The sequence below is a fragment of the Pomacea canaliculata genome, linkage group LG3 (genome assembly GCF_003073045.1).
Source record: "Pomacea canaliculata isolate SZHN2017 linkage group LG3, ASM307304v1, whole genome shotgun sequence".
NCBI classification, from domain to species: Eukaryota; Metazoa; Mollusca; class Gastropoda; order Architaenioglossa; family Ampullariidae; genus Pomacea; species Pomacea canaliculata.
This window is the reverse complement of record NC_037592.1, coordinates 31,558,059-31,571,561: the sequence shown is the minus strand read 5'-3', so window position 1 is coordinate 31,571,561 and position 13,503 is coordinate 31,558,059. Positions and strand designations below refer to the sequence as shown.

The 13,503-nt window shown below is 46.9% G+C and overlaps 1 protein-coding gene across 1 annotated transcript in view; it reads right to left on the bottom strand.

The window, feature by feature from the left end:
• LOC112559617 (protocadherin Fat 4-like) overlaps positions 1-13,503 on the bottom strand; it is a 79,723-nt gene that overhangs the window by 37,959 nt on the left and 28,261 nt on the right. The window contains 3 exon segments of the mRNA XM_025230953.1: positions 3,744-3,945; positions 11,639-11,985; positions 13,035-13,233. Of these exon segments, the coding sequence (XP_025086738.1) occupies positions 3,744-3,945; positions 11,639-11,985; positions 13,035-13,233 (748 nt within the window).

Here is a 13,503-nt window from a genome sequence, read left to right as displayed (position 1 = left end):
AGTTGTGAGAAAACCTCGCCAAAGCCCTGGCGTTCCTTGCCAGGCCAGATGTTCCACCACAAAACAGTCTACACGTCCATGTCCCTCATTTCGCCCTCCTCCACTTTTTCAAAACACACACATCCTTTTGTTTATGAAGCTGGAAGCTGATTTTAAGAGAGTATAAAAGGCGATAGGTTTCTACAAATCAGTTCTTGTCGACGCCTTGTTGCAAATTTAATTAAAAAAATAATAGTACTTTTGCAGTGATTTTCGTTTTGCATGTGCAGGATATTTGAAGACTGCCGGGGAGTCCATCAGCAACACCGTAAAGTGAACCTTAAGAACTTTCGTCTGTTCGAAAGTCACATTTTATCTCAAACACCAATTAAGTAATTTTTGATTGTTGATACCAATGATGAACATCAGTTTGGAGAGCTTCTGTCAACAGAGGTCTTGTCAGCCCTCTCACAGCTTTATGCTGTTTGGTGCTCCCACCCTTGCTGTGCTCGTGCAATGGCGCTGTGACACTGCTGAGATCCTCCCAGTCTGACCTAACACGTGACATCGTGACCTAGCTCTGTGACTAAGGCTCCCCCCTCCAGCGTGTCTGGAGACAGGAGGACGAGTCCGAGTTGTGTCACGCCACGCAGGCAATTTCTGCTCTAATCGAGAGCCAAAGAAACAGGCAGGCCCGCATTTCTCCATCGTTCCCACTTGAGCACTTGGTCACAAAAGCCACACAGAACTCACTTTGTCCTAATGAGGAGCAGGACCCGTGAGGAGGCAAACACCGAGAGTTTGCCTGGCCAACATGGCTGCATGGCCGCGACCCTTTCTCCGCTCCTTCATCGCCATCCAGCTCCCAGGCAAGGCACAAGGCAGGGAGGGGAGTGGAGTGGAGGGGGAGACAAGAGGACTAAATCCTTCCACATAATCTGCCCTCAAACACGAGGTCCCCGCCAAACTGTGCCAGCAAGGACAGTCGCCATGCCTTTCTCATGCATGCCGCATCTTCGCTAGGAATCTCTCTCTCTCCCCTTCTCCCACCCAACAAAGAAAAACTTTCCTATTCATTGCCCGACAGTTCATTAGGATTCTGCTCGACATCTCCACCACTCAATTGGTAAAAAAGGCTGAAAACTCGTCGCCTCGCTTAAGAATTTTTTTAACTTCGCATGAAAAGAGTTCAGTTTAAACAAAGCAACATTTTTTTAAATGTCAGCACAATAAAACTATCTTTTGTAAATTAACCTCATGTAGACAGGACAGGAAAAAAAGCTAAAGCAAAGGGGCTTGACCTGTCCTTGCCACATACACAGACAGTGAGGCCAGTAGCTTGGCCTGTCACAGATGCAAACAAAAGCCAGTGGCTTAGGCTGTCACCAGCGAGTAGACAAGCAGCGAGGTATGTTACCGGACTGAAGTAGGTGCAGATGTTCCACTTGTTTCTTTTCCTCGCCCTGATGGATGGAACATATTGCCGGATTCTAAATAAATGGCAAGTGCTATCTCAGTGGAGGAAGAAGTAGTCCGTCTTCAAAGAGTTACTCATATGATGCAAATAACAAATAAGAAAGAAGGACAATCCATCCCCCGCGGCTAGCGACCCCACAGAAGTCTGTTCAGCTGCCATATGTCGTCAGGTCACGTGAATACGAAAACCGTCTGTAGGGCCAGTACTAGGAAGCTGACTCGTCTGAACCACTCGGTAGCCGTTCTGCTTCTCATCTCCATGTGTGTGTGTGTGAACACGGAGGCGGCATCATCAGTAACGACCAAGGTAATAAAAAAAAGTACAAGTGTAAACATCTAACCTGACAGCGGGCAACAGAACTCGAGAAGGTGTAACCGAAGTAAACATCCACCCTGAGACAGTAAACATGTAAACCTGTACCCCACAGAGCTCAGTGTCTGTAGCTGCGAACTTGGGGGAAACACAGCCTAGTACTGACTGACCCTCACTTTTACCAGACTGTGTCACATAAGGATGATCTAACTTGGAAAACAAGGAAACACTTTAAAAAACAAATCCTAATGTGATCATAAAATTTAGCATAATTACGATGAAGCTGGTGATACAGGGTCAACAGAGTAGACCCAGTCTGTAGACAGGTGGGCGGCCATCAGACTAAACGTTTAGCCGCGGGTCATCATCTCGTGCCACAGACAGGCGCCAGAGACCAGTCGATGTGATACTGTGCGGCTACTGCGTCAACATCTCGGGTAGTTCTCGGTCAATATTTATCGCCGTGTCGGCAGACGGGAGTTACACAAGCAGAACATGGTGGGATGAGACTATTTCTTCCCCACTAAGTTCTGTTACTGGCCTGTTCTAAGCACGCGCAAACAAACCGACGCAGTTTCCGACTACAACCAAACTGAGCATTTTTTTTCCCTGTTCATTTTGTCAAAACAAAAACCTAAACCCTAATCTTAACCCCAACGCTGTCTTATGCAAGCTTGTCGAATCAATCCACACACACACAACTCTCTATAAATAAAAAGTAACAATGACAACATATACACCCAAGAAAAAAAAGTTTCTCTTAAAAAGATCGAACCTGCAAGCTGAATGTGACTAAACCGGGAGCTTTGTACAAACCTGCCTCGTTTTGGCAGTTAGCTGGAAAAAAATTGTCTTCCAATCATTCGTGATGTGAAGATAAACGCAAAGTTATCCCTACGGTTCATAAAATGGAGCATCCACCCCCACCCCTCAAAAAAAGCAAACAAAACAAAATATTTGTTTTTATCACCAGCAGTGCTAAACCGGCTACTCTTAATAGCTTCCCTGCTTTCATTCTTGCTGCTGTACGCGCTCGTAGAGTTCGCTCGAAGGGAAAAGCATACGATAAAGCCACCCCCCATACCCCCCACCCCTTCATCCCCCTACCCACTCACTACAGGTCGGCAGCTGATTGCACCTCACAGTCAGTGCTTTGCGGAATGCCGTGAAATCGAAGACACAGTGGAAGAGTGTTTGTCGCTGTCCTCGATGGTCGCTTCATGGCCATTCTTTGCTGAGCAAACACGGCTGGCTGGCTGGCCGGCCATGCAGGTGTTACGTGCAACTGCCGTACACGCAGGCGCACACACACATCTCGCCTGCACTACACCACGGCTCGTGGCAACAAACATGTGTCTCCTTCACCAGAGCCTATGATCCATCTGCCAAGCGCCCAAGTTCTCTAGCACTCGCTACGTCACAGACGTTAGCCGAGCGGTTATCAAGTTTGGATGATGGGCCCTCCCTGCTGAGCTATAAGACCCAACGAGTGTTTGGCATCACGGACATTTATATTTCTCGCAGGAAGCACGCTCTCAGCCCCTTGACTGCACTCACTGCCATTTTCTGTGCTCGCCCAGAGATGGCCTCGTCCTCTCCAATGTCATGATGACACTGCTTCTCATACTCACGCCGGCAGGTTAACGTTCCTCACTTATCTTTTTCATCCCCGCTTTTCTCTCTCTCTCAAGGCCTTTTCAAACAGGACACAAATCGTCGAATATTGACTATATATATAACGAAGTGTTAGATAAAAATCTGACATAATTCACATATTCAACGATATGACAGATTACGGGGTCAGTACAATGCGTTTCTTAACCAAATATAAATAAAAATACACGATCAAGCGTTTTGTGAAAGTGTGATGAAGTTTTCAATAATAGTCATATAACTACCAAACTTTCTTAAATGTTTGTCAGGTTAATACCTGCACGCGCACACACACAGCTCGCACGCAGTCAAACGCACTGACCAGAGTCGACGTCGGTAGCGCTGACGTTGATGACCGTGTAGCCGACGGTGACATTTTCCCAGATCTCTTGACTGTAGGAGGCGGGATCAAACTCCGGTTGGTTGTCGTTGACATCCAGGATGTTCATGTACACCACCGACACTCCCGACAACGACGGGCTGCCGTTGTCGCGGGCGGAGACGTTGAGAGCGTAAAGCTGTCGCTGCACGAGAATAAAAAAAATAAATAAATAAAGGGACAACAAGGAAGGGTGGCTAGTAATAATTATTAAACTCTAATTAGACTTCAATCAAATTTTAAAATGCCACCATCGTTTGCGAGATTAAGGGGAATGCTCTTAATTGGATTTCTGTCTCTGATGATCGACTGGTTCTTGAGGAAAATATTGCTTTGACGAGGAAGGCCGTCATTAGCTCTCTTAGTTCCACTGTCATTCGCGTGCTTTGTAAGTACATGAAGTGATCAACTAATCGAGGTGGGCGAGGCACAGAAAGAGAAGAGACATTAACGAGCCCAGCTCTGAAATAAAATACAGCATCTTGCAGAGCAAACTAATTGATTCTAAAAGCCGCTTACAAACACACGCACGCGGAAACATCTTCGTGGCCAACGATTTCGTATTTTGTTATTACTCGGCTTGCTTCAGGACAATGCCTCGGCTTCCAGTGGAAGACAGGATTGATTCCCAGAAAGAGCAGAAACACTCGTGATGACAGCACCACCCTCCCCCACCAGTGCCGGACACGTAATGACAGTTTAAAAGCACTGCATCAAAACTCCAACAAAAGATGTGAAGTGTGTGTGTGTTTTTTTTATTTTTTATATTTAATTCTTTCTTTTCGATTCAAAAATTCATACAGCGGTCCCGCCATTGCCTCATTGCTGTCTCTGAACGGGAATCGATAGTTTTCACTCTCGCTCAACTTGGGCCACTGGCGACGATGTCCATTTCCAGGCGACATGCTGGCACTGACATGCCTGCAACAAGGAATCCAGGGAGGGGGGGAGTGGAGGCAAGAGTGGTGTGAGGGGGAGGGGTGAGAGGCAGGCGCTCTCTCTCTTGTGAGAGTGACACACCATCTCACGGGCGGCTGTGCGTCACTTCCTGTTCCTTGCCAAAATTCTGACAGCAGATGTCGGAAAGGAGGGCAACGGCCTCTCCCTCCCCTCCCCGATCGACCTGACCCCTCTCCCCCTCATCACGGTCACCGTGAGGTCTCGTAACAACAGGGGCTTCTGTGATGCGTCGGTTGGGATCCCCCTCCGCTCCTCACTCAATCCTCCCGCTGCGAGTTGCCGGGAAGGAGGAGGTATGAGGGAGGAGGAGATGGTGGTGGTGGTGGTCCACTCTCGGCAGCTGTGACAGGTCGTGAAAGCACGGAGCTTGTCACCTTTGCCTGTGGACAAGTGGGCTGCGCAGGCACCGACACCGTGGTCACATCGGTGTACATCACACGGGTGTAGGTCAGGGACACTTGTCAAGGGGCGGATTACCGTGACGACAGCCTCTTGTCGCACCTCACACCTCTTCTTGTCCTCGTTAGTGTCAGGTGAGTTTGTGCCCAGCACTTTCACAGTCCTGGGTAATGGGTGAGGAGGGTAATGGTCATCGCTTCCACACACACACAGCACATAACAGAGAGGGAGTGTCAGAAAATACTGTTAGTGACTCATTTGTCCCAAAAGTGACACAAACAAAAAAAGCAAGAAGTAATGCTTCGTGAAAACCACCTTTACAATCTTCTCCAAGCGCACAACTGTCACTGATAATAACACCTTCAGGGTATGCAGTGCAACAGCGACTGTAAAAAGTGGTACCGAGATATGTTTTGCTTGAATATAGTGACAGCAAGCAAGTCAACAAGTTCTGTGAGTATGGTGAGCGAGAGGATGGCCCTCCTCTCCTATCACGGAAAGTGATTATTCATAAACCCGTACTGATCTGTTTGCACTGGAGCTGCCTGTACATGAACAAGCTGTCAGTTAGGTGCACTCATCCATTTTTCTCGCACGTCGTTCTTAACGCAGCCAAGCGCACACAACCTCCAGAGGAGATGGCGGCCCACAGTGAGGCTGCTCGTCTTGTGGCAGAATAATTCCTGGACTTAGCCGGCGGTCACACTAATGCAAAGCCCACTAGCTACACAGCTTCTGTAACATACCAGTTGCGACTGCAAACAGTGACCGGAAGTGAACATGTCTTACAATGTTGCGCTATGACCGCTATGCAACCACAGTTTTCTTTCTTTGAGCTTCTCCGCATTTTATAATCGCGACAGTTAACAACAGTGATCCTTTACTCCCAGCTCTTTACATTCCTATGTCTCTTGGCATTATAACTATGTGATGCCGAGAATATTCGCACCGCGATACACTAGATGTCGCTTCAAGCACCAGATAGACACGGCTATCCTTGAGTATGTCAAACAATAGATGTGTGAAGACCAACGAAAAGATTTGTAAAAATATGGTAAGGATGAAAACTCTTGGTGGAATGAAACATCCGTCGATGACTATACACGATGAAGAAATGTATGTTTAAAAGGATGGTGTTGGGTAGGGTTGTTGGTCGAAAAATAAAGGTTGAAAATCACTTGCAGGTCAATAAGCTGATAACTGGTATTCTGGTCACTGTCATGCTTGGTTGGTAATAAGTTTAATTTTAATTCAATTTTGAAAAAGTTTTTTTGGTGTAAAGATGAACGTATGTCATCAGATATATATGTATGTATTCACCAGACAGCATGACAGGTCCCTACTGCTTGAATCCAACGTTTGCGGATTCGAAATGTACATAAACAGATATTAGGTACATTCATACATGTTCGTGATCACAAAAGATGTTCTCTTTTCCTCCAGAAAACACGAACATTGCCTGGATAAGAGAGGTGGGGAAAAAAACGAGTGTTGCCCACGAACTCCTAATTCACGCAAAATGCTTCCAATCTCTGCCTTTCATCCTCTCGTCGAAAGACCAAGTCAAGCAGAAGCCCCGCGTGGAGACTGCTTATATAAAGAGGTAAGTGCACCAAAAAAAAATGCATCACTGGTCTAGCGCAGGAGAGGAAACCGAAGACACGGCCTCTCGGCGCCATATTATCACGTGATGCACGTAAACATATAAGGCGAGACTTCCTCTGACCACGTGACAAGGGCTTCAGCTAGGACTGTTAAGTCAGGGAAGGAAATCAAGCACATGCCAAAAATATACGGAAATTGTATGTAAAAACTGGGGATAACACGTGGTTCTCTCTCTCTTCCCAAATTTTACTTCGCGAAAGACAGACGCAGAGATGTTGCAGCAGCTGCCACTCGTGTTGATGAGGGTCGAGAGGCGAGATGATGGGAATAGGTCAGCTTGCTATCTTAAAAGTAACATATATATATATACAGTATATGTTGTAGAATTGAATAGCGAACGGACGTTTAATTGTTAAAGTCGATTTTATAAAGTATTGCAGTAGGAAAGAACAGTTATGGATTATAGATCATTAGTTATTTATTCGCTGCTATCTTCCCCTTCTCCCTTTCCATTCTCTGACCTTTCCCTTATCTATCCTCTCCCTGTTCTTGTATATAAGAGAGGCACGTGGCTCCCAATATGTCGGGTAAGGAGAACACCCGTCTGGTAGCGAGGTGCCCAGCTACACTCGTTTCTCATTTTTTATTTCTCTCTTTCCTTTTTATTCTGTAAAGGAGGTGCATCTTTCGTTATGACAAGTCGTAGGGTCCCGGATATTTTGCCTAGTATTATTGGGGTATCCGGGATCCAATTCCTGTGCCAGGGTTGGCTAGTAGGTTGGCTAGTAGGTGGGTTGGCTACTTTTTGTAGTTTTACTCCGTGCTAGCAGCTAAACTTACACAACAACGGGACATACTTATATTACATAGTAAAGGTGAATATGCAATGCAACACCATCACCAACAAAAAGGACAAAACAAAAGCTAAATCTTGTGTAGAAATAAAAGTGTCCTGTGGTTGGGCCTTTTATTCTGTCTTTTTTTTGTGTGTGTGTGTTGTTGTTGGTTTATATTGTTAGCGGTGTTGTCGGGGGCGCTCGTTATAATATCACAAACCGGAAAGACAGACTCTCAAGGACCAAGTCAGGTCAATTTCGTTTTATTTAATTTTTTATGTTTGGGATGGGGGTGGGTGGGTGGTCAGAGTAAGTGGAAGAGCTGCGGAAGAAGAATCGATTACTCTAACGACTTCAATGATCACAGGGGCAGAGAAATGAAATCAACCGGAAGCTGTGTGGAAAAGGCCGCACAATCCAGCACGGTTCCATTTCTGCGGTCGTTTTCAACACAAGTTCCGCTGATTGTGGGGCTAGAAAGCCGCGTGGTACGAGGCAGCCTTTGTGCCAGCAGCTCTCCCATTGTCCAACACCTCCGCCGAGATCGCCCTTCGCGGACTGGGAGGAAAAAACATCTACTGCTTTGTGCATCTGCCGATTACATTTGCAGGGCGGCGCGTTTTAGCGGGGTGCACCCAAGCATTTTAATATGCAGACCACGGAAGCATTAACTGGGCCCGAGTTTGCACTACTTAAAAAATAAAATAAAAAAAATTCCATCACCTTTCTCCTGCTCCCCGAGCTACTGCCCCTTTCCTTTACTAATCAGTTTCTCTTCCGGGATCACCTCGCAGGGACCCTGGCAGCTGCTGGCTTCCTCCGTGCACCTGTACATCTTGTCAGTCGGAATGAAAACCTTGAATTGCAATGTAAGCTCGATCTGAGACACCGGTAAGGTGCGATGGTCTGTGGGTTTTTTAAATTTTTATGGCTGCTGGTCAACAGACTGGTGACAACCCTTGTCCGTAATGACAAGATCCCTGCGTGGGAGGAGTTACTGGTCAGTGGACAAAACAAGTAGGAGATTGAGTTTGTCAGAAGTAATAAGATAAAGCTAGCCTTTCGCAAACGAAACATGATAAAAAAGGATGGGTATTCTTCCATTTCAGGAATAAATGTTTGCTGGGCCTGCGGCTTCAAAAAAAAAAAAAAAAAAAAAAAAATGTACAGACCACCACATGCGAGCAAATTCTTGCGAGCAGCATGCGAACTGAAGTGCAGTCAATAGTGTCAAATTCCACAGGAATCTAAAATTCATTGGCAAACAGAGACGCTTTGAAATGGCCGGCCACGTGGACTGCCCAGCAGTGTAACCACTGTGACGCCAGTCTCAAGTGAAAAATTATCGCAAGGTCGACAAGGGGAGGTAATCGCCCGTACAGGATGCTGAGGATACGTGTGTGCGAGAGAGAGGGGGTAGGGGGTTAATGTTTCATGCCGAGCCAGCAACTAAGGCTACATCACGGCAAGGCAGCCAGCCTTGTCAACAGATGACAAATGCAGAGAAAAAACAGCCTGCCCGAGACGAGAGCTGAACCCAGGACAGCCAAACCTCATTGTACTGGTGACAGGTGATAACCACTGCGCCACCGCGCGCGGGGAGGTAACGAAAATACACAGAAAAGACAAAACAGATTTTTTTTCACGTTCATAAAAAACACATTTTCATTACAAATTCGCACAGTGTAGGAGGATCAGTGGGAAACAATAAAGTTGAGAAAACTAGTGTAAGGCCCTCGCTCCCTGCTGTACAAACCAAGGCTCAGGCTAATGATGATAATGGGGCGAGTTGACAAAGATTTCACGATGTCAGGATTTATCTCAACTGAAAGCGGGTCGTAAAATTAATGGTGAGATCTCGTTATGTCTCATCAACGGCGTCCTCCGGTCCCTTGTGACAGTTCTTTGAGTAAACGGCCACATCTTCAGCCTTTGCCGAGCTCTACCTCACACCTCCTTGCCCCCTGCACCAGTCGAGAAACCTCTAGGCTTTATCTGCTACATTCGCACCTACCAAACACTTCTGGAAATGTTCAGGGGTAGACACAGAGGCCAGGCCATAGGCTGGGTGCACGACGCGTGCACTTTCTTGCAATCACGTGATTTTGCTGTCACTCAGCAGGCAAAGGAAAACTCTTGACTCGACCGCTAAGACTGTCACCATGGTGATACTTTCGCGTGATCGATGTTTGTAGTTGTCCACAAAACTAACCTCATCACCCCGTGTGACAAACACTACCCGTCTCCACATCCTCGGTCCCTCCTAGGGGAGGGGAACTGCTCTTTACAAGAAGACAGCATTCCGCATTCCAAAAGAAGCCATTAGAGAAGACACCGCAAACCATGACAACGGCGTCCACTTCAGAGCACAGCAGGAGGCATCGTCACCAAAGACCGGAAAGCGAGCTAACACAGGGTTCCCCACCGAAAATTGGAGAAAATGGTCGTCTGCCACAAGCCGCCGCTAAACTCGCGCTCTGCATTTCAAATCCTTTTGGCAGGTTTTTTTTTTTGTGGCGGGTGGGTATGCCAAGGCGATATTTCTGAGTTAACAAAACAGGACTTAATACTGGGCGCGAACTCCAAGATGCAGGCGTTATGACGAAGAAGCGCCACTAGCGAGGAGCATGTTCTATTGATCAGGATGCTGGCTCTGCCAAAGCGACTCTCGCCTGTATCGAGTCCACAATCATAAAGGCCGATAACCCTTCGTCTCTCTCGCTGCTGATTTCCATAACAACGCCATCGTCTCCTCCTTCTCTTCCTCCGCTCGCACTTCAATCACAAGAATTAAAAAAAACAACTGCATTCTCCTTCAACTCAACCACCACCACCAACAGCGCTTCCCCTCCTCCTATCCCTATTCTCTTTCCTCGTCAAGGCACAAGAGTTATCTTTCCATTCCGGCACCCTTCCTTTTGTCCCTGCGCTTCCCCCCTTCACTCACCGTGAAGTACGGCGCACTCCTCGTGTCTGCGCCCGTCTTCTCGAGGGACAGAATGTTGATTTAGTGCTAATTGTTCAGGGGAAAAAAGGGGATGTCTTTAACCCCGATCACCGCAGGAATATTTCATGATCTCCCCACTTCTCCATACATTTCTTTCAAGCGGACTCCCGATGAAAAACGGTAGTAGGGCAGGAGCTACGGGGCAGGGGAACCTCTCACCTCCCTCTCTTCCCAGGAGTCATTGCTGTTTCATCAGTTGAACACGATTTTAAATTCAGATCCTGCTTTCGTCTGCAATAATGCAATTTTGATGAGTTATGGCGAGAGAGAGTCTCCTTCCGGGGCGTTAACCCTCGCATCTGCTGCAATTCTCGACTCTTACAACACGTGTCCCCCGCCCGTCCTCTTGCAACCGCGTCCCTCCTGTTTCCGTAAAACACATCATCGTGGACCATGCTCTTTGCTCTTGCCACTTACAGAGGACAAATGGGGTTTACTTCTAAGATGGAGACTGAACATCAAAGCTAGTCGACTAGTTTTGGACTAAAGACCGGAGTGCCGGGATCTTTGAAGTGTGCTATACCTGATAACACTGCGACCGTATTAACTTAACTACCTGCATTGCTACCTAGTGTCGCTTGCTTCAAAGAATCCTGACCAGGCGAAGTGTGGTAAACAAACACAACCTAAGTTTGATTCAGCAATGATGAGATTAGGGACCAATTTCGCCTATGACAACAAACAATTTATTTAGACACTCTAGCTCAGCATGATTCTTCGAGAGAATACAGTCTGATATCAGTGATAACCGATACCGAACAATCAGACCTGTATTTCATTTTTTGTTTGTCAGGCATACACTAGTATTCGAGAGAAATTCATACCAATTACGTTACCTAGACGGCCATATAATTGTAAAAATGTTTCCTAAATAAAAGTATTGTCTACTGGTTTGTAAGACTGGTGTTTCTAAGCTATTCATGACTGCTCGCTATGTAGCTGTAAAACCACTTACCCCTTAAAGAGGGGCGGTGGCCTAATCGACAAAGTTCTTTCTCTCTCTCACACGAACACAAAATTCTGTTTCTCACCGTTTCGTAATCCAGACTGCCAATGAGGGTGAACGTGCCCAGGACGGAGTCCAGCTGAAACACCTCCCTGCCCCAGTTGGACAACATCTCATAGGAAACCTGCGCGTTCTCCCCTTCGTCGGCATCCAACGCCGTCACCCTGGCAACGGTGGCGCCAATGTCGGCGTTCTCGCGCACCTCGAAGGAGTAGAAGGCGCGCGTGAAGGTGGGGCTGTTGTCGTTGACGTCGCTGACTGTGATGGTGACGCTAGCCGTGGCGGTGAAGACCGTGTCGGAGGCCGTGACCGTTAGGACGTAGAGACTCTGCACTTCACGGTCGAGCTGCTTCAGAGCCACCACGATGGTGCCTGCAGGACACACGGATACACAAATTTGTTGGGCACCGCCATCACTGGGTATGTATTCACTCTGACCTCTCTCCACCCACTCCTTCTTCAAAATCTATCTTCCGTCTACTAAAGTGTTTTGCTTGAAAAAGAAAGTGGGGGTAGAGGGGTGGGGAGAAGAAAACAGGAAAAAATTAAATGCATTTTTTTTCCAAGCCCACGTGAGCCAGTGAATTATCACCGCATTTCCATTCGCCCCAGAATATGTTAGACTCCGATAACGTCTTTCGATTTAGAAAGTTAATCGACAAAGGTGGTAAGGTCGCAGGCAGTTCCGCTCCACAAAGAACAGTAACCGGTTCACGCTTGATTATAAAGAAGAAAAAAAAAAAACCAAAAAACGAAGGACGATCAAATTAGATGGGCAGCATGCAAGGGCCGCCGGTTCGTGGTTGACAATGCGTGTGTACGTTTGATGTTAGGATTAAACACACACACACATACACACATATTCCCACAAAAACATTTCTCTTGCATGCACATTGTTGCACTTATTCTCTTTTTCTCTCGTTTTCCGTTATCTTTTAATGATGTGAGAAAGTTTTTCTACTTGTCTACATAATGCTTTTCGTACTTATAGTGTGAAGGTCGTCCCCTAACCCTTTCGGTCACTGGGGAGTGAGGTGTTAGAGTTGGTTTCGGACGCCACTTGTCGTATGACAGAACTCGTAGTCTCGGTTTGGGATGATCTCTATTTGTCGTTTTATTTTATGTTTGTTTTTGTCTCTTCGCCAAAAGACAGCCAGCTAATTTCGAGTGGCCGAGTGTAACAAACTGTTAGGACCAAAATTTCACGCAGGATGTATGTCTATGTTCCTGACCTTCCTCCCTTCACCCACACTCCCTCTACAAGTGTCCCGAGATACAGGTGTTACAATTCTAAGAAAACCACCCCTCCCCTCTACCACCACTACAACTCCCAAGCCCGACATAAGGAGAGAATCTGCAAACTGATCGATTGCGTGGCTCGAGGGCAAAGCGACATGACACGTGGTCGTCAAACAACTTACCGTCGTTCTGAATGTCGAAGTCGCTGCTGCCGTTGCCGAAGAGCTGTAGTCGCAGCTGTGATGGCGTCGTGTCAGGATCCGAGAAGCTGACCCTGACGACGGAAGGGTCGAATCTCTGGTTCTCCGGGTACTGCTGGCTGTACACAGACGGGGAGAAGGTGGGCGGAGTGTCGTTCACGTCCCTTAAGGTCACTCTGGCCTGCAACCCATCAAGCACCAATGCGGTAATTCTCGAGATTCTCGTTGTTAACAGACGCTATCAACACTAAAACAGTTTCAGCATGACATGTTTCGAACGGGTCTTGATCAACCATCTAAAACATGTCATAAAAAATGTTGACGGCATCGCTGCTGTTCTTTTAACAGTCAGATCACTTCTAAGTGAAGCATTAGCAATCACGGTAAGGACAAGGGCGATGTGATTACAGGGTTGATATTCGAAGTCGACTTCCATAAAAGATGGCGTCTC